We start from the raw sequence: 22,027 nt of genomic DNA, 5'->3' as shown, positions 1-22,027 counted from the left end.
TTCAAAAGGCTTTAAAAAAAAATAAAAAATACTGGTTTTAAGCTGAGATTGCTTAAAACTGAACTCCTACAGACTAAAAATAAGTGAAATGTTCTCAATTTCTGATATTTCAACCAAATGAGCATGTTTTTGGTGGTGGGAGGAATTTGGAGTACCAGGAGAGAATGGGGAGGCCATTCAAACTCCACCCAGTAAGGCCCTTGCTGGGAGGTGAACCAGGGACCTTTTTGCTGTGAGGCAACAGCGCTAACCCCTGCGCCACCATCCAGCCCCAGTCTAAATCCATGTTAAATCTAAACTATAAAACTTAAAACCAGTCCATATTTTTAGACCATCTTAATGTTTCTACTGAAATCACAACCAGGATGGCAAGTATAACTGAAAACAGGATAAAAGTGGCCAGAAAGATGTGTCAAAAATGGGCTTAAAGCAGCAAAAATGGATTAAAAGTGTCAAAAAAAAGAGAAACAGGGACAAAAAAATTGCAAATAAGGGATATGCAAATACATAAACATAAAGATTGACAATTAAAGCCAACGTTTTTAAGGTTTTCTGGGGGAATAATAGTTCAAATTAAGACAAAAAGAGCCAGAAATCACTGCAACAGAGCTACATGTGGCTCCAGAACCACGCGTTGAGTAAAACTGCGTTAGAGCTTCTGAGACAAAGAGAAACAACACTCTTCCAAGTTCTTAACACTCCTACTTTCACTTTGATGATGCTTGCATTTTGTTTCCAGTTATATGTATCTTGCAAGAAGGAATCAAATGAGTCAAGTCAAAAGGAAGAGAGCGATGTCTTGGTAAACAGCGGATTGTTTATTGTTATACAAAAGCAACAATGACAAATTGAAGAATAATTACAAAAATTAACAACTCTATATTGACAGTTATGTAACATCTGACTGCTGTATGGAGACAGGCCTGTTAAATCTGACCAGATCTAAAGGTAACTTCATCAGTGAAACTGTTTACAGACCAAATGTTTACCATATAAGATACTTGTTAAACATTTAGAAAGCCCTTCATCTCCATGAATTTTGTGTTCTTTGAAAAACATTGAGAAATTCAAATTTCAATCACATTTTAAAACAGCAACTGTAAGACTCTACCCGTCACATTCATGGTCACTGTCAGGGTTGATGTGACCATCAGGAGGTTCAGGACGACTCCTGAACGGCCGAACTATTCCAGGCTGAAGCACCTTGTAATTTGTGACTACATACAGCAGGGGTGACTAACTGGCAGACCGTAGCCTGGGTCCGGACCTAGATGCCATCCGATACGGACCTGGACTTGGACCTACAATCATTAGATTTAAAGGGAACTTTAAAATTGTCGGGGCACTTCTATTTTAACCGGCAGCTATTCTAGGATTTACGGTACTGGAAGTGCATGGACCAATTGCATGTAAGTTAAGCCATCTGACATGACGCTACTCAGCCAATAAACTGTCTGTATTCCAGGCAGTAAACATTGAACCGCTGCATTCATATGAGAGGAAAACAGAAAGAGAAAAGAGAAGAAAAAGAAAATAATTATTTTAAGAATTTATGGAGTAATAAATTTTGTAAATTAGCTTTAAAATGACAATCAAATTATTCTTTCCACTTTTACTTCTGTTATGTGTTACTTTGTTTAAATGAAAAAATGGGTTTCAAATAAAATAAACAGCATTAAAGGAAATGAATTTTCATATTTTATCAGTGCAAGAAGTCCCTGAAAGCACACCCAGATCCACATATCATACTAACTCAAGTTAGACGTTATGATGTTCCGGACCTTTGGTTTGGAATCTATATTCCATTTTTCTACTGCAGAAAAATCTGTTAGAATCATCAACTGCTCAAACCGGAATGTCATACTGCTCAATTATTTCAAAACCTGCAACTATAAAACATATTTGACATAAATATACTGCAAACTGGCACGTTTGTTTTTCAGTTCCTCTCTAATTTGCTTCCTGAAAACTTCATTTACTTTTTTGTAACTAGGTCTGAGATCCATTGTTATCAGACCAGGTCTGTTGGTCTTCTTCATAGTCCATTCTGCAGATCTAGCCTTGGATAGTCCTCTATCAGATATGGAGGCCCCGTTATCTGGGACAGATTTTCTGCCAAACTCTACGGTCACACTTAAATTTCCTTTCTTTTAACTGCATATAGCAAAATCTAAAATGGGTTGTGTTACACTACAATAATGAATGAATGAATGGTTTGCCTGTAAACTGTATGATCTTCCTGCTTTTAGACTATTTAAGCCAGTGTTACTCTACCCTGCTCAACCAAAGAGCCAAATTGTTGAAATAATGCCTTTGCAAGAGCCATAATCTCAACTGTGACAAGTGGCAAAAATGGGTTGAAGTGGCAATAAAAATAAGTGAAAGGTGGAAAAAATGGTCAAAAAAGCAGCAAAAAAAGGGTGAAAAGGGGAAAAACAGGCATACAATGGACAAAACTGAGTAAAAAAAAGGAAACATTGGGCACAAAGCCACACAAAATTGAGTACACGTGGTCCAAAAGCAGTAAAAATGTGGCAAAAAAATGAGTGAAAAGTGAGTAAACGTGGGCAAAATGCTGTGAAAAGGTGGGAAAATGGGGGGAAAGTGGCATCAAATGGCAAAAAGAAGCTTAAATGTGCAAAGAATTGCAAAAAAACTAGACGAAAGTTGCTAAAACTGATGAAAAAGGGCAAAAATGGGAGAAAAGTGGCAAAAATGGGTTAAAGTGGCAATAAAACTAAGGGAAAGGTGGCAAAAATGGTCAAAAAGCGGCAAAAAAGTGGTGAAATAGGAGCAAAATAGGTATATAATGGACAAAACTGTGTGAAAATTGGCAAAATGTGGGTGCAAAGTCAAAAAAATGAGTCACAGGTGGTCCAAAAGTGACAAAAAAGGGCAAAAAAGGTGGGAAAATGGAGGAAAGTGGTGTTTATTGGCAAAAAGCACCTTAAATGGACGAAAAGGGGGGAAAATGGCAAAGAACAAGATAAAAGTGGCTAAAACCGATGAAAAGGGGCAAAAACAGGATAATAGTGGCTAGAAAAATTAGTAGTGGGCTAAAAGCAGTGGAGATGGATTAAAGGTAGCAAAAAAATGTTACAAAAGGTGCGAAAAAGTGCAAATAAGGGCAATGGAAATACACAGAAAAAATAAAGGTTGACCATTAAAAACAGCTGTCTAAGTGTGGGAAGCAAACTGATTAGTAGTAGTTAGAACACACAGTTGTACAAATTCCCATGCCTCATCTAGCTTTACCAGATTAGTGTGCCTAGCCATATCACTTCAGAACCACTGCATTAGAGTACAGCAGCGTACATTAGGCGCAAAGTGGTTCAGGAATTGTGAGTTAGCATACTGTTTGTATGGGAAATTTCATTAAATACTACTTTCTGCGTGTGAAGCATATGCCTTACTATTAGAGTTACTATTATCTCAGAGCTCTGGTGAATTTCTTTCCCAGAACATCCCTGGTTGCATTAGATGAGTACCTTTGGATTTGACTTAATTTTTGCTGCTTTTACTAACACACTTGTGATTTTTGACAACTTTCAACTGAGTAAATGTTTTATCACAAACACTGCAACGAAATGATTTATGGTTTTTCCCTGTGTGGACAGCAGAGTGTTTCCTCAAATATTCAAGTTGAGAAAAACTTTTATCACAAACTGAACAACTGTGGGGTTTCTCCCCTGTGTGGACAACTGAATGTCTTCTCAGATGTATTTGTCGAGAAAATTTTTCACCACAAACTGAACAGCTAAACGGTTTCTCCACTGCATGAACAGATAAATGTGCCCTAAGATTTCCATTTTGAGAAAAACTTTTACCACAAACAGAACAACTAAATGGCTTTTCCCCTGTGTGGAGAACAGAGTGTTTCCTCAAATAGTCAAGTTGAGAAAAACTTTTAGCACAGATTGAACAACTGTAGGGTTTTTCCTCTGTGTGGAGAGCAGAGTGTTTCCTCAGATACTCAAGTTGAGAAAAACTTTTACTACAAACTGAGCAACTGTAGGGTTTCTCCCCTGTGTGGACAACAGAGTGTCTTCTCAGCTGTATTTGTCGAGAAAATTTTTCACCACAGACTGAACAACTAAATGGTTTCTCCTCTGAGTGGAGGACAGAATGTGCTGTCAGACTTTCACTTCGAGAAAAACTTTTACCACAAACTGAACAACTAAATGGTTTGTCCCCTGTGTGGAGAACAGAATGTCTTCTTAGACTTGCATTGAAAGAAAAACTTTTGCCACAAACTGAACAGCTAAACTGTTTCTCTCCTGTATGGATCACAGTATGAGCCATCAGATTTTCACGTTGAGAAAAACCTTTCCCACATATTGAACAAATAAAAAGTTTCTCCCCAGTGTGGACAACAGAGTGTCTTTTCAGACTTCCACGTGCAGAGAAACATTTACCACAAACTGAACAACTAAACTGTTTTTCCCCTGTGTGGATAATGGAGTGTTGTCTGAGATTTCCATATTGAGAAAAACTTTTAGCACAAACTGAACAACTGAAACGTTTCTCCCCTGTGTGGACAACAGAGTGTTGGTTCAGATACGCACGGCAAGAAAAACTTTTACTACAAACTGAACACTTATAGGGTTTCTCCCCTGTGTGGACAACTGTGTGTCTTCTCAGTTGTACATGTCGAGAAAATTTTTTACCACAGACTAAACACTTAAACGGTTTCTCCCCTGTGTGGACGTGAGAATGTGCCATCAGACTTTCACTTCTAGAAAAAGTTTTACCACAAGCTGAACAACTAAATGGTTTTTCTCCTGTGTGGACTCTCATGTGCCTCACCATCTGTATTTTCAGGGTAAAACTTCTATTACAAACGGAGCAGCTGAATGGTTTTTCTGATGAATGACGCAACATATGGCACCTTAAATTTTTCTTACCCTGGTATATTTTACCACAAACTGAACAATTTAATGGTCTCTCCCCTTGGTGCTGCTTCTGTTGTTTCTTCTGTCCAAAGCTTTGAGCACATTCAGAGGCTGTGTGTCCACTGTAATGTTTTATATCTTTTACTGCTTTTTCTCTGTTTTGTAGATCATTTAAACCTCCCTGAAGTTCATCCCTCTCCTCCCAATCACCACTGTCATCAGTCTCAGATCCAGAAAGATGTGAAGTCTCCTCAGGAGTAACTGAATGTAAATGACTGTCTGCCCTAAAGTTTCTGGCTGATTCTGAACCTCCACAGTCCTCTCCATCAGCTTCTGTTTTCAAATGCTGTGAGGTCTGAGGTTTCTCTCCATTTTCTCCTTCACTCTTCACAAGGACAGAAGTGAACGTGAACATGCTGATATCAGCCTCCTCTGTTCCTTGAAGCTGCTGTTTCTCCTGACTGATCCACAGTTCCTCCTGTTCCTCTTTAATGTGTGCTGGTCCTGGTGGCTCCTCCCGGTTCAGACTGGAGCTCCTCTCTTGCTGCTCATGGAAAACCTCTTCATCTTTAATTATCAGCTGCTGGACATCTGTGGAGAAAAATCAAACACACTTTCAATTTTTTGAAAAATGTGATCAGTTCGCATTACATATATTTACTCACACACATACAGTTTGTTCATTATCAAGGGTAGACCCAAAAGACATTTTTTTCCCCATCTAATCATGATATATATTTTTTACAAATTTTCATGCATGTAACTCTGATCCAGTTACCTATCTCAGTTTTTTGGCCCCAGCGGAGCCCCTGCTTGATGGACCAGCATGATTCTGCTGCCAAAATGAACGCTGACTCTTGGTCGGTGCATGGGGCCTAAATATTCTAATAACAGAGTTCAGTTGTCCAATGGGATTTCCTTCCACATGCAGTGTTTCTGATTACTTTAATGTCACTTTCCAGGCTGAAAAACAACAACTGATTAATTTTCCAATGCTTCTGACCTGTAGACTGAATCAATGATAGAGGGAGAGGGTGATTTTGCTGTTTTGGGTATCTCCATGTCATAAACTCTGAATCATGAATATCTAGGGGTGTGTTATTTACAACAGGAATGTTTCCAGCCAACACATTTATTAACACCCGCTCAGTTATACATTGTTATCGGCCAGATGCATGTTTTTAAAAAATCACATGTGGACCTTATGGTTAGATAATTTCTACACCCAAATCTGTGCTATTTTCTATGCAAGTTTGATAAATGAGGGCCAATAAGTCCAATAGAGCTAATAAAGAAATCATATTTTTTAATGACAAGGAAGCTAAATAATAATCTATCACTTGGTTATTTGCAATTCTTCCCCTTCCTTTCAGATGTGTAACCAAATAATTTGGTAATTTTGGTTTTTGCTTTGCCTCTGTTTATTTTTCATGTATGGATGACTGACAATTTTTTTCCCCTTCATTCTGTCTGTAATTTTACTTTGCAGGTTGGAAATAAACCACAACTAACTAATTAAAATGGTTTTTAACACTGTTACACTGTGTTTTTTTCCCTTCATGCCCTTGAAAATGAATAATTGATGAAAATGTTCCATGTATTAAATGGGATAATGCATAATCGACTTGTTAAAGGTTCAAGATTCAAGGTTCCTCTGTATTACCCCAACAGGTAAATTTGTTATGCAGACAGGAGTTCAGTGACCTTGTAAAGCAGATGGATATGCTCATTTCTGTGTTTCTCACTGGTAAATCCATCTTGTAAAGCTCCCGTCTGAACCGTTTGGGCCCAGTTAGAAAGTGACAGGACCAATCAGCGAAGAGGGGCAGTACTTTCAGGCACAGTGGAGTCGTGACTTAAGCAAGCAGCAACAAGAGGCCGGGGCGTTATGACAGAAGACATTAGTATGGATGCTAGTAAAGCGCCAGTTTTATCAGAACTTGATGACATTTCTTCATTAAAAGAAGAACAAAGAACAGCAGTGAGTTGTTTTCTTTTCAAAAACGACAAAAGTCATGTACTGAAATGTCTACAGTCGCCATGGTTCATGTTATGTAGTTCTATATGGAGTTTATTCCTGGGTAGCTGCGCATGCGCACCTCAGTAGTGGCTACATCACGTGTCTTGGTGCTCTGATTGGCCTGTAAAGATGTGACAGACAGAACGTTCATCCAGTCACCTTCTGAGTTTTTTTTCAAAGCCTCTGCCCATTCCCTGTCTGTCGAAGGTTTTCCAGATGGATGTGTTTCAGGTTAGGAGTTCAGCATTCCAGAGACAAACAGAACAAATAACACTGATTCATGATTTAGGACACAGACGGAATACATTAAAAACAAACATTCAATTGTTAAAACAAATGTCAATGATCTAAACCATCTCATGATAAAGTGACATACATTTTTAAATAATACTTGAAAAAATACTAAAGCTCTTTTGAAGACTTGCTAACATAAAAAGTTAGAGTGCATCATCACGTGCTAGATTTGCTGAGGAATGCAATAGCTGAGGTATTACAGTCTGGCATTTAGTTCTCCCTTTAGGAGCAACAAAACGATGACCTAACTAAAGAAACTCTGAATTCAAAGGATGAGGACAGTCATGAAGAACAAAGTTGGCCTTGCGCTGCAGCTGTGAAGAATAAAGATCTGACAGGTCGAGTTGTTGCTCGCCTACTTCACAACTTGATTAAGAGCATTTTTGTTTGAAAAACGCAAGTTACCAAATCACGAAACAAGGGAAAGAAAGACAAGACAGATTCAATAAAAGCTTGAAAGAATAAAATCATCAGAGTTGTATCAATGTGAAAACAAGCACATTTCCTCAGACAAAGTAGGCGCTGGTGTTCCTTTTTGCCTCACAGTTCCTCCTAAAGCTCAGTTTGGAGTCAATAATTGTTCCAAGAGATTTATAGCTCTGGACAACAGTGTGGTTTTTAATCACTGTAGGTTCATGGTTTGGAGCATGGGCTCTTTAAATCTATGACCATTTCCTTTTCCTTAGAAATATTAAGCTCCAGTTGTAAATTCAGAATTGTTCTTTAGTTTTTGATGTAAACATGAGTGATGTCAAGTAGAATTAGTTTTAAATATTTTACTACATACATCCCTCCTTACCCCCAGATGTGCAGAAATACTTGAACTTCTTTTTAAAATCAACAGTTGAAAAAAAAAAAAAGATCAATTCTTATTGGTCATCAGCCATCAGGAGTAGGAAACTATCAGTTTAAAAAATACTGTGTATACCAACCAGAGTATTCTCTGTAAAAGAAGAAGACAAAGGAAGCAGTGGCGCTCCTTTCCTCATCACTTAGATCAGAGGTGTCAAACCCAGCCCTTGGTGCAGTTATACCTGGTCCACAAGATCATATCATATTATTAGAACTGGCCCACTGGTATGAGGGCTGCAGTATTAAAACCAAAACATAACCTTGAAAAAATATCCTTGTTATGTCATAAGAAAAAGTAAAGACTAAAAATAGTAAGATGAAGATTCAGGAATGTGGAAAAAAAAAAATTGTGTTTTCATTTCAAATTAGTAATTTTGTATATCCCAATCAAACAGATAAGATAAGATAAGATAAGATAAGATAAGATAAGATAAACTTTTACTGGTCCCCCATCAGAGCAGTGTTAATATTAGCAGCTATTTTTAATTACAGCCTTAGTTTCAGACTTTAAATAAAATGCATTTTAACTTTAGTCACATTTTAGTTATTTCTATCCTTTTTAGTTTTAGTCTAATTAAAGTCCATAAAAAGTCCTCACATTTTAGTTTTTACTTTTAGTCCAAGCATTTATTTTCTTGTCTAAATCTGGTACCAAATCATGGTAGTGTGTTCTCTGCTCTCTGTCAAACCTGGGGTCCCTGCTTTCTACAGCTGAGAGACAGAATAGACACGGATGTATTGTTTTTAGAAAGATTTACCCACAGTGGAGAAATACAATAATAATAATAATAATAATAATAATAATAATAACAATAATAATAATATCTTGAATTTATATAGCGCCTTTCAAGAAACCCAAGGACGCTTAACAATAACACATAAAACATGGACAAAACATCACAGATTTTGAATGCCCAACCAAAACTACATTGTATTTTAGTCTAGTTTTAGTCATTTTAAGAAAAACTAAACTTAGTTTCTGTCAGTTTTAGTCATCACAGATCTATTTTTGTTAGTCTTAGTCTAGTTTTTGTCATAGAAAAAGGCTTTTGACAAACATTTTTAGTCGACAAAATGAACACTGCCACTGGGGGGAAATTTGGTAATTCCATCAGCTCAACAGGAGGCAGACAAGGCAAGCAGAGTAAGAAGATAAATGTGCAAACAATACTTTAATACAATATGACTAAACTTATTGATAATCATAACAGTAACAATACTATTTACATGTGTACACATTCAATTTTGGAAGGACTAAGGCTAGATTATAAATAAAACACACACTCACAGTGTGTATAGTATTAATTTGAGGGGGGCTAAATATCAAGGTAAACATTAAACATCATGAAAATAATAAATTTAATAAGCAGTTTGAGACTGAAGAAAATACACATTTGGGAAGGTTGCTGCAGCATCTTTGGGACTGTGGGAGGTTATATACAAGTGTCCTTATACAAGCTTATACATACATACACCACCTGTCGTATCTGTCTCAGAGACCATCCAGCATCATGAAGTGCTTTAATGCGGACTCTTTCATTTTCAGTAAGCTCTCCACATTTTACCATTTTGAACAGGAATGAGGAATTTCAAACTGAATTCACCCAAATTTGAGCCGGCTCACTGGGCTTCTCTGAGAAGTCAGAAATGAATCGAGCATAACATTCAACCACTAAAACTCATTTTTCTGTTCAGGAATGACAGTAAATAACTATAATTTGACATATTAATCAGAAAGTATTAATGTGCTTTACTATTTTTTCAGTTGTTTTTTTTTGTAAATCAGTAAATTTGAAAATTAATGGATAACAATAATAATTCTATTTTAGCATTAAAAATATCATTTGGGTTAAAGAGCTTCTACATATTGGTGTATTAACCATTGCAGAAACATAAAAAATGATTTTGGTAATTACCAACACTGTTAATTTAGGGCAGCTGTGGCATAAACCTTACTTTGGTTAGGGTTAGGGTGGTCTAACACATCTGTTAAGCACTGTATAGCTATATACATACACATGCCAGGATATACACATACATCTACTCATGTTTGATGTAGTGCAAAACACACTTAAACTTGTGTTTTTGACTTTTATTTCATATTTTGACCTTTGAGACTCAAACTTCTGAATTTTATACAACATTCTGACATGCTGACTCATGATTTCGACTTTCTGTCCCATATAATTGTCCTTTAAAGGCATAATTTTGACTTATAATGCCAGGCTTTGACCTTTAGTACTAATAAGTTTGACTTATCTACCTTATTCCTAGCCCCTATAATTCTCTGCATGAAATATGGGCGCAACTTCCGGTCCGTTCTGTCTAACTTTATCTGTAAAGTGACCTTGAGTGTTGAGAAAGGGGCTTATAAATAAAATGTATTATTATTATTAAATGGGACTTGCATAGAAACGAGACATTGAAAGTGATTATTAGAGCAATTTGGATACCAAATTATGTAAACTTCGACAGCTTCACCTCAAAAGAGATAACATTATTATTTCTCCACCCTCGACTAAAGAGTACTAAGTGAGGACATTACCACAGATAACCTAGACAAGCATATTTAGCTAACTTTATTGGCTTCATGTTAGTATAGAAAGAGACGATCACGTTTTGTTTAATGAGCTTGGACACCACCTTCAGATTAATTTCTAGTTTGTGGGGTTGCTGAAATTCTTAGTTCACCAACTAAACGCTCTTAAAATGTGGGAATTATATTGATCAGATTATCCATGACTCAAGCTGCCAGCTCTTCAGTTTGGTAAATGTCAAGTTTTATATTAAGAATTAATAATAAATTAATACTGAAAGAATCACGACTGATGCACTCAGACAGTGAAGAGCATGTTTAAAACACTGTTGTGAGAGACATGTTTAACTTTGTCACAATTAATACCACGAACGAAGCAACAGGTACTGAGCATTACAGAAAATATCATTAAAAAATTTGAGCTCATATTGATTGAACAAAATAAAGCAGTGTTTATTGCAGTAAATGTTTGTTTCAGAACAACCACTGTGGACGCTAAAACACTTTAGTAAGCCCTTGGAAGAATCGCGTTTTGCTATTATTGTTACTGTACCGGAAGTTCGACCCACATTCGTAGCTACAGTAGACCCCCCAGGAATAATGTGGTATCCTCCTTATTTAAAGAGTGTGAACATGTGATTACAAAAACATATCAATATTTACAAATTTGAGGTGAATCCATATCAAAACAACTGTCTTTGTTTGTTAGCATCATATGTTAGCTGCTGTACTAGAATGCATGTATTTAGTGTACTTCCGCTTTGGCACCGGAAGTTTCACCCATATTCAGTTTTACTGAAGCGGCCGCAGGAATAAGGTGGATATCTCAGATTATGAGACTTTAGATTATCATTTAGACTTTTTTGAATCACAAGAATCGTTTATTATCAGAGCTTAGTTGTTTTTAGTTTAATTCATTACTGGGGAAAATGGGGTCGACGGTTTCTGGCTGAATGTTGACCCTGCTAGTCTCTCGGCCCCTGCTGTGACTGAGTTTGACACCCCTGATTTAGAGAACACAAACATCTGGATCATTCCCTTCAGTTGGGAACCTTCCTAATCAAAAAGGGTTCAAAAGGAGCCCAAATTCACACACAATCATCCTAGATTATAAGACGGAAGACAAGGCCTTAGCATAAACACTCCCGCCAAGGAACACTCACTTAGCTCAATAATATAAGTCCAGACAGCACTTTTCTCTGTCCAGTCTGCTCCTTTAGTTGCTTCATTCTTATCCTACTTTTCTCTTTACCTCCGCTGATGTTGTTCTTTATGTCCTCCATGCTAACTGCCGTTAGCTCCCAGGCTAGCTCCGTTAGCACACTTCTCGTCGTTGGTGTCGCTCCGGTTTGTGTCGCTGTTTTAGGGTTTGTTTTATACTCGGATACACGTTGATGGTTCTCTTAAACTGGATGTGGAGTGTTTTTAAAACACTAATGACTACAGGTTAAAAACACGGATATACGAGACCCCTGGCAGGACTGGAGCTTCTTCTTCTTCTTTTACTTTTTGGCGGGTGACAATCAGCGTAAAGGTGCATTACCGCCACCTACTGTGTTGGAATGTGGACCAGAGTAATCCAAGAGTACCGTGATCAACCAATTATAATAATAAAAAATAGAACTAAAACTATAATAATAATAATAATAATAATAATAATAATAATAATAATAATACGACATTGGAAATGAGAAAAAGATTATCAAAGTTTTATCAACAGGTTCACAGACTCAGCAACACATGGGTTTTGCCATTAAAAGTTTACTAAATCTCTCGGGATCTTAAGAAGAGTATGGGAGTTTCAAACTGCAGCCTGCAATAGATTTGCAAATATTGACTAAAACCATGATAAAACAGTTATTAAGTAGTTTATACAAAGGTCTTTAGATGAGAAAAGCATGCATAGGCCTCTTTTTATGGTTTTATCAGTGAAACAATTCAAATCTTTGTTGATTTTTGGCGGCAGTGTGTCACTTTTTCTTCTCTCTTGAGTCCTGGGGGGGGGGGCACTGCTTTTCTTAGGTGCATGTAAGGAGGGCTCAGAGGAAAAATGGTTGGGGAATACTGATTTAAAGACTAAAACTAAAATGGAAAATAGCTGCCAAAATTAACACCGAACTGCAGCTTCAAAAACAGTCTGTTGGATCAACTCCTTTTATCAAATATGACACACCAAGCGCTCTACTCTTTCTCATACTGTAATTGTTGACTATCTTTGATGTTAACATTGTTCAAGTTTGTTCATTTGTATATAACATTTTATGTTACAATTCCGATTTAATTTTTGTTTTAGGATTTGTTTAATTCAGAGTTTCATGACTATTCAACTATACAAGCTAAGAAAGGGAGGAGAGAAGGGCCTTGGTAAGACAGGTGACCAAGAACCTGATGGTCACAATGACTGCAGCATCAGGCTGAGACATAACAAAAATACAAGAAGTGAAAGGGGTCTGAATAATTTCTGGATGCAATATATTTTTGCGTATGTTTTTGTAATTGTTATTTTTTCAGGTTCAGGACTACTTATAAAACAATTAATACTGGGTTCTGATCTTTGGTAATCCCTCATCACTGTTACACACATGCCCACCACCCCTCCATAAAAATAACAGACATCATCAGTGACATCCTCATTTAGAGGGGTGACATTTTATTTTGTGTGTAAGGAATACAACACTTTGCATATGGAACAAAAAAAGTATGTATATTACATCCATACTTGGAGTACAACATTAACACAAAAAGGTAAGAATCAGAACAATAATACATACAGTAGACTTGACAACCCTGGTAAAGTGTTGGCTTTTTGCCACCCATCATGGTTGACTTGTGGTGGCAAACAGTAAGAATGTATGGCAGTAGGTATGGCTAAGGTATCTTGTGTTTACTCAAGATCAAATCATGTTTTTAAAGATAAAATATTAGGCTTTGCCTCTGTACTTTCAAGGTCACATTTGATGAGTATCTTGAGATTTGATTTCATCCTGACTGCTCTCACTTACACACTTGTGTATCCTAACCTGATGAAGTCGAGTGAATGTCCGATTACAAACACTACAACTAAACGGTTTCTTCCCTGTGTGGACAGCAGAGTGTGCCTTCAGATATCTATGATGAGAAAAACTTTTACCACAAATTAAACAACTAAATGGTTTATCCCCTATATGGACAACAGAGTGTGCCTTCAGATATCTATGATGAGAAAAACTTTTTCCACAGACTGAACAACTAAACGGTTTCTCCTCCGTATGGGTAACAGAATGTGCCCTGAGATGTGCATGTTGAGAAAAACTTTTGCAACAAACTGAACAAGTAAACGGTTTCTTGTCTGCATGGACAACAGAGTGTTTTCTCATAATTCCAAGATGAGAAAACCTTTTGCCACAAACGGAACAACTAAAAGGTTTCTCTCCTGTATGGACAACTGCATGTGTCTTCAGATTTCTAAGTTCATAAAATCTCTTGCCACAAACTGAACAACTAAACGGTCTCTCCCCTGTGTGGATAAAAGAATGGCTCTTTAGGGCAGCATGTCGTTTGAATTGTTTACCACACATTGAACAACTGAATGGTTTCTCACTTGTGTGGACTACCATGTGCCTCATCATCTGGACTTTCAAGATAAAACTTTTCTGACAAACTGAGCAGCTGAAATTTTTCTCTACTGAATGCCGTGCCACGTGTTGTTTTAATTTTTTCTTATCAAGGTATCTCCTACCACAAACTGAACAAATAAATGTTTCTTCTTCATGGTGTTTCTTTTGTTGTTTCTTTTGTCCACAGCTTGGAGCACATTCAAAAGAGCTTACTGATGTGTCACCAGTGTTACACTTCCTGTCACTAACAGCTATGCCTCTCTTTTGCAGAGGGTTAAAATGTCCATGAGGTTCATCACTCTCCTCCCAATCAGCACTGTCATCAGTATCAAATCCAGAAAGGTGTAAAGGCTCATCAGGAGTAACTGGTTCTAAGTGACCATCTGGATCAAAGTCTCTGTCCACTTCTGTCTTCAAATACTCTGTGTCTCTGCTCTCTCCACTTGGGTCTTCATGAACCTCTAAGATCTGTGGTTTCTCCTCATCCTCTTCTTCACTCTTCACAGAGGCAGGATTGAATGTGAACATGATAATGTCATCCTCCTCTGCTCCTTGAAGGTCCCCCCTGTCCTGATTGATCCACTGTTCCTCCTGTTCCTCTTTTAACTGTGGTGGTTCTGGTGGCTCCTCCTGGTTCAGCCTGGAGCTCCTCTCCTGCAGCTCAGGGAGAACCTCTTCATCTTTCACCACCACCTCCTGGATGTCTGTGGACAAGAAACAAACATATAACTTTTTAAAAGTGTAATTTTCTAATCACAGTAAATCACTGATGGCTCTACATTCTGTATTGCTTCTTGAGAATGTTACAAGGGGACAAAAAGGGGATGTAACTCCCACTGGGATTTTCCTCTAAAAGAACACAAATTCAAATACAAAAAAAACCCCACGCTTTTATTTGAAACATGGAGTGGCTTTTTTGTGATTTTAATTAGCAGATTTTTCCAAAAACAACAAAAACGTTAACTTCTCATTTTTATAGGTTTGTTTGTTGGAGGTCATCCAACTCATGGTCAATGGAAAGTTAAGTATAATTAACGTATACACTCACCTGCCACTGTTCAATTACTCGTTAACATAAATAGCTAATTAGCCAATCACATGGCAGCAACTCAGTGCATGTAGGCATGTAGACATGGCCATGACAACTTGCTGAAATTCAAACTGAGCATCAGAACGGGGAAGAAAGGGGATTTAAATGACTTTGGCTGGTCTGAGTATTTTAGAAAATATATCCAGTGAGTGGTAGTCCTGTGGCTGAAAACGCCCTGATGTCAGAGGAGAATGGGCAGACTGGTTCGAGATGATAGAAAGGCAACTGTCACTCAAATAACCACTCGTTTCAACCAAGGTATGCAGAATACCATCTCTGAGCGCACAACACGAATGTCGCACATTTCAGCTGCGACATTCAGATGCGTTAACAACATGAAAGCATGGATCCATTAGGTCTAGTATCGACAGTTCAGACAATGATTGCTAACTGAGGACAAGATAGCGTAACTGGAATGAACTTAGTCTGCAAAAACACATAAACAAGTGAGAGAAACTCAAAGTGAAAGAGAAAGACGTGGCTTTAAGAAGATAGAAAACGTAAACGTATCAAATAATATGTGTTCCAGAGAGTATTTCTTACATTTTTCCATGTGTCCACTGCTCGGTTTTAGTGGGCCGTTAGCTTCCAGGTTAGCTTCGTTAGCACACTTAGCTCCGCTCGTATCTCTCTGTAACTCCGTTTTCTGACTCCATGTTGAGGCTTGTTTACACTGAGGCACTCTGGTGGTGTTCTCTTATTCAGAATGAAGCGACACAGTTTAATAAAACACTAACAGTCAATAAAAACCCAGAAAAGACTGCTGGTAGCAGTGAAAGTTCTCGTGGTGGAAGTGACGACAAAAACAGACATGAGCTATCAAACCCTGAGCAGTCGATCTCAACAGACCGAACTAACTAGAGCACAGAGTTCCCGATCAAAATCCTGTTAATGTGCATGAGGACACATGGGTGTTATCAGGATAACGTTTCAATTTTAAAAGCTAAAAATATATACATATGATTTCAGTTCCACTGCTATTTTAACTGTATTGTTTCTACTGGGACACAAAAACACACAAACTAAAGCTTTTATATCAGTTGAAGTGTCCCCTGTAAGAACATGTGAAAACATGAGATACGTTTGTCTTATATTAGAAATTATCTTTATTTCCAGTTGAAACCAAATGTTTTGTCACGACCCTCGTAGCCTACTATGAAATGATACATGAGAAATCAGTGTTACTCAACCCTGCTCAACCAAAGAGCTAAATTGTTGAAAAATACCTTTGCAAGAGCCACAGTATAAGAGGTGAAAGTGGCAAAAAAATAAGTTGAAGCTGGCAAAATAGGTGAAAAAGCTGCAAAAACATAGCACCAAAGATGAGTGAACAGGGGTAAAATAGGCCAACAATAGCAAAAACTGTGTGAAAAATGAAAAAAAAAATGTGGAGAAAAAGGGGCAGAAATGGGTGAGTCGTGAAAAAAAAAACAGCTTACAGGTGGCAATAATGGTATAAAGGTGGCAAAAAAGTGGGGGGAAACAATGTGAAAAATAAATAAAATTGGCAAAAAGCAGCAAAAGGTGGGGGAAATGAGTGAAAAGTAATTAAAATTGGCAAAAACAGCAAAAAGATGGGGAAAATGAGTGGGAAATGACTAAAATTTGCAAAAGCAGCAAAAAGGTGGGGGAAAATGAGTGGGAAATGACTACAATTGGCCAAAAGCAGCAAAAAGTTCTCATTATCATCAAATTGAAGAAGTTTTGCACAGCCTAGGTTCTTCTTGAGCTGGCTGCCTGGTCAAATGAACAAGCTGGGAAGAAGGGCCTTAAGATATCCACCATCCCTCCTTAAAAATAACAAGACATCATCCATGACATCCTCATTTAGGAAGACACCTTTTATTATGTGTGAGGGAAAACAACACTTTATTATGTAACAAAAAAATATGTTTGTTACATAAATACTTGGGGTACAAAATAAACAAAAAGCAGGAATCAGATGTTGAATATCCATGTGTTATTGATGGGGAAATGTGTTACCTGATCATTAAAATTAAATTATTCAAGTTTTAGAAAAAAAAAAGACATGGTTTCAAATAGTTTTTTGAGAAACTGTTTTTTTCAGCCAGTTTAACAGACAGCTGACATTTACTTTTAAAAAGACTATGGAGGGTTTGTGGTTATCCTATTTGCATTTATGTATGTAGTATTTTCCCAGTAGAATAATTATATTGTCCATGTTTGAAGTATTTCATCATAGATTATTCTTTAAAAAAATCTGACCAGGTAATGTGAAATTCAAAGTGCCCCAGAGCTGCAACGAAAGTGAGAATGTCAAGGTTCAGTGTTTGAGATAGAGAATTTCCTCTTTGAATTAAGAAAACTAGCAGAGATTAAGTACCCTTATCTATTGAAGTTGCACGTGATAGTTTTAAGGGTCGGAAATGAATAAAGTTAATGGCTGCTTGCCATTTTAAGTGCCATCAAAGAAGTGGTGACTAATTTATTGCCGTTGTCTGCAGGCAACATCAGAAGATGAGGACAAGGTCAACAGAAGACAGAAACATGATTGAAAAAGAGAACAGCAAATTGGCCAGTGAAGTTAATCAGAAAGACTTTTCTGTATCCTTGATTAAAGACACCAGGAACAAATATCAGCAGGCTACCAAAGAAAGGAAAAGACAAAAGATGGCAAAAGTTGCTGTAGGGAGAATTGTCCAAAAATACAGTTTACTGGGATCTGCTGAGGATTCCCTTGGCTTTCAAAGAGATGGAACTATATGGCTACAGCAGCTGCTAATCCAGCTGACAGGCGGTCTGGTGTCCCTTGCCGTCGGAGCAGAAGGATGCAAGGTTTGCACCACCAAACATCACCACATGAAGACACCTACAATTGAATAACCCATATAAGGGAGTACTCAGAAATTCCAGCATAGAAAATGTAGGCTGAACATTGCTGCCTGTGCTGCAACTGGCTCTCAAGTGTTTCCACTCGACATGAGGCAGTCGGTCTGAGTCGGGGCCTGCAACGTGACTCCTCTTCAGGAAGACTTTGCATACCTGGGGTCAGCTGGGATGGGGTCATGGCCTGGAATAGGCCTGGAGGATGGCCATCGGGAGGATGGAGCAGTTCAGGGCCAAGGGTGACGTGGCAAAGCCCAGTATCTGTAGGTTTCTTTCCTCATACTCTGCTCTTTCCTTTTCTTTCCTGCCATCCGTCATGAAAAAGAAGGCGTAGGAGGAGGAAAAGCATCAGTCTAGTCTTGTGGGGGGATAAATTATAGCCTGAGTCAGGGCACCTCACCCTAGCTCTGCATGTGGTAGGTAGCATCAGACCACTTGGAGCTTGCATGTATGGAGCCTGGGTCTGTTGAAGATGGCATTGCTGTTTGGGTTTGATGGCCATGTGGTAGGGTAGGTAGTTTAGAGTGTCTCCTTGTTGGCATTATGAGAGCTAGCATGGAGGTGAGTGGCTCTGGGACACTATAGATCAATGTTCAGCCCTCTGGAGGTGTTGTGGAACTAACTGAATGAAATACTGGTGAAGGAGGGTTCCAATGTGACAATAAGGACAGTAAGGATTTAACTGAGTTTGGAGACTCTGACACTTACCCCTTTCTTATGGCTAAGGTATCTTGTGTCGACTCTAAAATAAATATTGTTTTTAAAGTAGCAAATGTAAGGCTTTGCCTCTGTACTTGAAAGTCACATTTGATGAGTATCTTGAGATCTGTTTTCATTTTGACTGCTCTCACTAGCACACTTGTGTTTCCTAACATGCTGAAGTCGAGTGAATGTCCGATTACAAACACTACAACTAAACGGTTTCTTCCCTGAGTGGACAAAAGAGTGTCTGCTTAGATTTCCATTAGAAGAAAAACTTTTACCACAAACTAAACAACTAAATGGTTTCTCCCCTGTGTGGACAGCAGAGTGTGCCTTCAGATATCTATGATGAGAAAAACTTTTTCCACAAACTGAACAACTAAATGGTTTCTCCCCTGTATGGGTAACAGAATGTGCCCTGAGATGTGCATGTTGAGAAAAACTTTTGCCACACACTGCACAAGTAAATGGTTTCTTGTCTGTGTGGACAACAGAGTGTTTTGTCATATTTCCAAGATGAGAAAACCTTTTGCCACAAACGGAACAACTAAAAGGTTTCTCTCCTGTATGGACAACTGCATGTGCTCTTAGATTTCCAAGTTCATAAAATCTCTTACCACAAACTGAACAACTAAACGGTTTCTCCCCTGTGTGTATAATAGAATGGCTCTTTAGGGCCCCATGTCGTTTGAATTGTTTACCACATACTGAACAACTGAATGGTTTCTCACTTGTGTGGACTACCATGTGCCTCACCAGCTCTACTTTCCAGATAAAACTTTTCTGACAAACTGAGCAGCTGAAACTTTTCTCTACTGAATGACGCAACATGTGTTGTTTTAATTTTTTCTTAACAAGGTATCTCCTACCACAAACTGAACAACTGAATGGTTTATCTCCATGGTGTTTCTTCTGTCGTTTCTTTTGTCCACACTTTGGAGCACATTCAAAAGAGCTTACTGATGTGTCACCAGTGTTACACTTCCTGTCACTAAGAGCTATGCCTCTCTTTTGCAGAGGGTTAAAATGTTCATGAGGTCCATCACTCTCCTCCCAATCAGCACTGTCATCAGTATCAAATCCAGAAAGGTGTAAAGGCTCATCAGGAGTAACTGGTTCTAAGTGACTGTCAGGATCAAAGTCTCTGTCCACTTCTGTCTTCAAATACTCTGTGTCTCTGCTCTCTCCATTTGGGTCTTCATGAACCTCTAAGATCTGTGGTTTCTCCTCATCCTCTTCTTCACTCTTCACAGAGGCAGGATTAAATGTGAACATGATAATGTCATCCTCCTCTGCTCCTTGAAGGTCCCCTCTCTCCTGACTGATCCACTGTTCTTCCTGTTCCTCTTTTATGTGTTCTGGTTCTGGTGGCTCCTCCTGGTTCAGACTGGAGCTCCTCTCCTGTGGCTCCGGGAGAACCTCTTCATCTTTCACCACCACCTCCTGGATGTCTGTGGACAAAAAAAAAAAAAAAAACAAAACATATAACTTTTTAAAAAGTGTAATTTTCTGTTCACTGTAAATCACTGATGGCTACTTTCTGTATTGCTGGGATATTTTGCAGATTGTGTAAATGGGATAATGTTTGGAGGTAATTTGTTGCACAGAATGGGACTGATCCATACAGAAATATGATCCTCTTTGTGGAAACCGCAATTAAAATACATGCATTACAGCCAAGGTTGTCCATAAAGGGAGACAAATATGAGAGTTTTTGTGGCCACATCAGGGGTCATGGAGGTTGGAAAATCTACATTTTTATGGCTAACATATATATATATATATATAAAACCTTTCTTATCAAAGCAGCAAACGCACTTTATATTTGTGGAAAGAAAAAATCATCCTGCATAATTGTTGAGCTGAATACAATGGATTTAGTGGAGCAAGAGTGAATCAAAGTGCACCCAACAAGGATTGACATGTGAAGATAGAGTAAGCAGGTTGAAATGAATGTGAAAAACATGAGCACGTAAACGTGGATGAAAAAGACTTAGCTTCAAGAAAGATAAATGTAACTTTAACTTGCTGTTTTGTGTTAGATTTTCACAGTATCCTTAAGTCCGCAGTTTTGTAAAGATTTAAAAAGTTAACGTATCAAAACACTGTCTTTCAGTGAGTTTTACTCACATTTTTCCATCTCTCTGCTGCTCAGTAACAGTCGGCCGTTAGCTCCCAGGCTAGCTCCGTTAGCATACTTAGCTCCGCTCATCTCACTCCGTAACTCCGTTTTCTGACTCCATGATGGATTCTGTTCTATACTGAGACACTCTGATAGTGTTTCATTACTCCGAGTGTAGCCAGAGTGTTTAATACAATATTAATGATTGATAAACAACGGAGACACTGCTGCTAGGATGACTGTAGCGGCTCGGTGGCGGAAGTGACAACGTCTTCTTCTTCTTCCTTAATTGAGCGTGGCTACCAACGTTAAGGCACATTACCGCCACCTACAGAGTAACGACACTATACCAAAACGAAACATCACTTTACAGCTGCATTCAAAGAGTTAGAATATCCTGAAAACATATTTGCCCCGTTATTTAATGTAAGAAGTGAAACTTCCATTTACTCCAGATCCATCATTACAAAGGGATTTTTTCAGGACTTTTTTTGTTTTAATCTTGGTGATTACAGCTTACATCTTGCAAAAATAAATAATCCACTTTATCAAAATATTATATCACAAAACATAAGTCCAAAAAGGATTTATAACACAGAGACGCTGACCTTCTAGATCAGTGTTACTCAACCCTGCTCAACCAAAGAGCCAAACTGGTGAAAAATGCCTTTGCACAATCTAAATGGAGAAAAGTGGCAAAAACAGCTTGAAGTAGCAATAGAAATAAGTTAAAAGTGGCAAAAAATGGTCAAAAAGTGACAAAAACGGGCAAAAAGGAACGAAAATGGGGTGGATAAACTGGATAAGGGTCAGAAAAATACCTTTTGCCATTAAATGCCACTTTTTCCCCTGCTTTTTTTCCCACTCTAATCACATTTTTGCCTTTTTTTCACCATCTTTTCTCCCCATTTTCATACATTTAAGCTACCTTTAGTATTAAATACCACTTTTTTTCCTAGTTTTTGCCCATTTTAGCCACTTCATTTTGCCACTTTTATCCCATTTTTGCCCTTTATCACCATTTTGTTGCCACTTTTTGCCCATCAAGTGGTCTTTGGCCATTAAATACCACTTGT

The 22,027-nt window shown here is 38.0% G+C and overlaps 3 protein-coding genes across 4 annotated transcripts; all 3 read right to left on the bottom strand.

Moving 5' to 3' along the window:
• Positions 1-2,703: 2,703 nt before the first annotated feature.
• Positions 2,704-12,098, bottom strand: LOC121523772 (gastrula zinc finger protein XlCGF26.1-like). Of its 2 annotated transcripts, XM_041808804.1 has the most exons (3): positions 11,847-12,098; positions 7,072-7,110; positions 2,704-5,483 (listed from the first exon to the last, which is right to left on the bottom strand). In XM_041808804.1, the coding sequence occupies exons 1-3, from the start codon at positions 11,875-11,877 to the stop codon at positions 3,502-3,504; spliced, it is 2,052 nt and encodes a 683-aa protein (XP_041664738.1). In that variant the 5' UTR covers positions 11,878-12,098; the 3' UTR covers positions 2,704-3,501. The 2 variants fall into 2 exon arrangements, with proteins under 2 accessions (XP_041664738.1, XP_041664739.1); XM_041808805.1 differs by lacking the exon at positions 7,072-7,110.
• A 1,135-nt stretch (positions 12,099-13,233) lies between these two features.
• LOC121523831 (zinc finger protein OZF-like) lies at positions 13,234-16,177 on the bottom strand. The gene is made up of 2 exons (XM_041808886.1): positions 15,824-16,177; positions 13,234-14,894 (listed from the first exon to the last, which is right to left on the bottom strand). The coding sequence occupies exons 1-2, from the start codon at positions 15,831-15,833 to the stop codon at positions 13,543-13,545; spliced, it is 1,362 nt and encodes a 453-aa protein (XP_041664820.1). The 5' UTR covers positions 15,834-16,177; the 3' UTR covers positions 13,234-13,542.
• Positions 16,178-16,892: 715 nt separating this feature from the next.
• Positions 16,893-21,193, bottom strand: LOC121523816 (gastrula zinc finger protein XlCGF57.1-like). Its single transcript, XM_041808869.1, has 2 exons — positions 20,960-21,193; positions 16,893-20,280 (listed from the first exon to the last, which is right to left on the bottom strand). The coding sequence occupies exons 1-2, from the start codon at positions 21,039-21,041 to the stop codon at positions 18,929-18,931; spliced, it is 1,434 nt and encodes a 477-aa protein (XP_041664803.1). The 5' UTR covers positions 21,042-21,193; the 3' UTR covers positions 16,893-18,928.
• Between the last annotated feature and the right edge of the window lie 834 nt (positions 21,194-22,027).

This window comes from Cheilinus undulatus, linkage group 16 (assembly GCF_018320785.1).
Source record: "Cheilinus undulatus linkage group 16, ASM1832078v1, whole genome shotgun sequence".
NCBI classification, from domain to species: domain Eukaryota; kingdom Metazoa; phylum Chordata; class Actinopteri; order Labriformes; family Labridae; genus Cheilinus; species Cheilinus undulatus.
The sequence above is the reverse complement of the archived record's forward strand: the minus strand, read 5'-3'. Positions and strand labels throughout refer to the sequence as shown.

Excerpts from the sequence above, each read along its gene's own strand:
- LOC121523816 (XM_041808869.1), bottom strand. The coding sequence starts at position 21,041 with ATGAGCGGAGCTAAGTATGCTAACGGAGCTAGCCTGGGAGCTAACGGC. Across the intron at positions 20,281-20,959 it reads CAGCAGAGAGATGGAAAAAT|ACATCCAGGAGGTGGTGGTG; the intron begins GTGAGTAAAACT and ends TTTTGTCCACAG.
- LOC121523772 (XM_041808804.1), bottom strand. The coding sequence starts at position 11,877 with ATGGAGGACATAAAGAACAACATCAGCGGAG. Across the intron at positions 7,111-11,846 it reads AAAGAACAACATCAGCGGAG|ACAGGGAATGGGCAGAGGCT; the intron begins GTAAAGAGAAAA and ends AACCTTCGACAG. Across the intron at positions 5,484-7,071 it reads TTTGAAAAAAAACTCAGAAG|ATGTCCAGCAGCTGATAATT; the intron begins GTGACTGGATGA and ends TTTTCTCCACAG.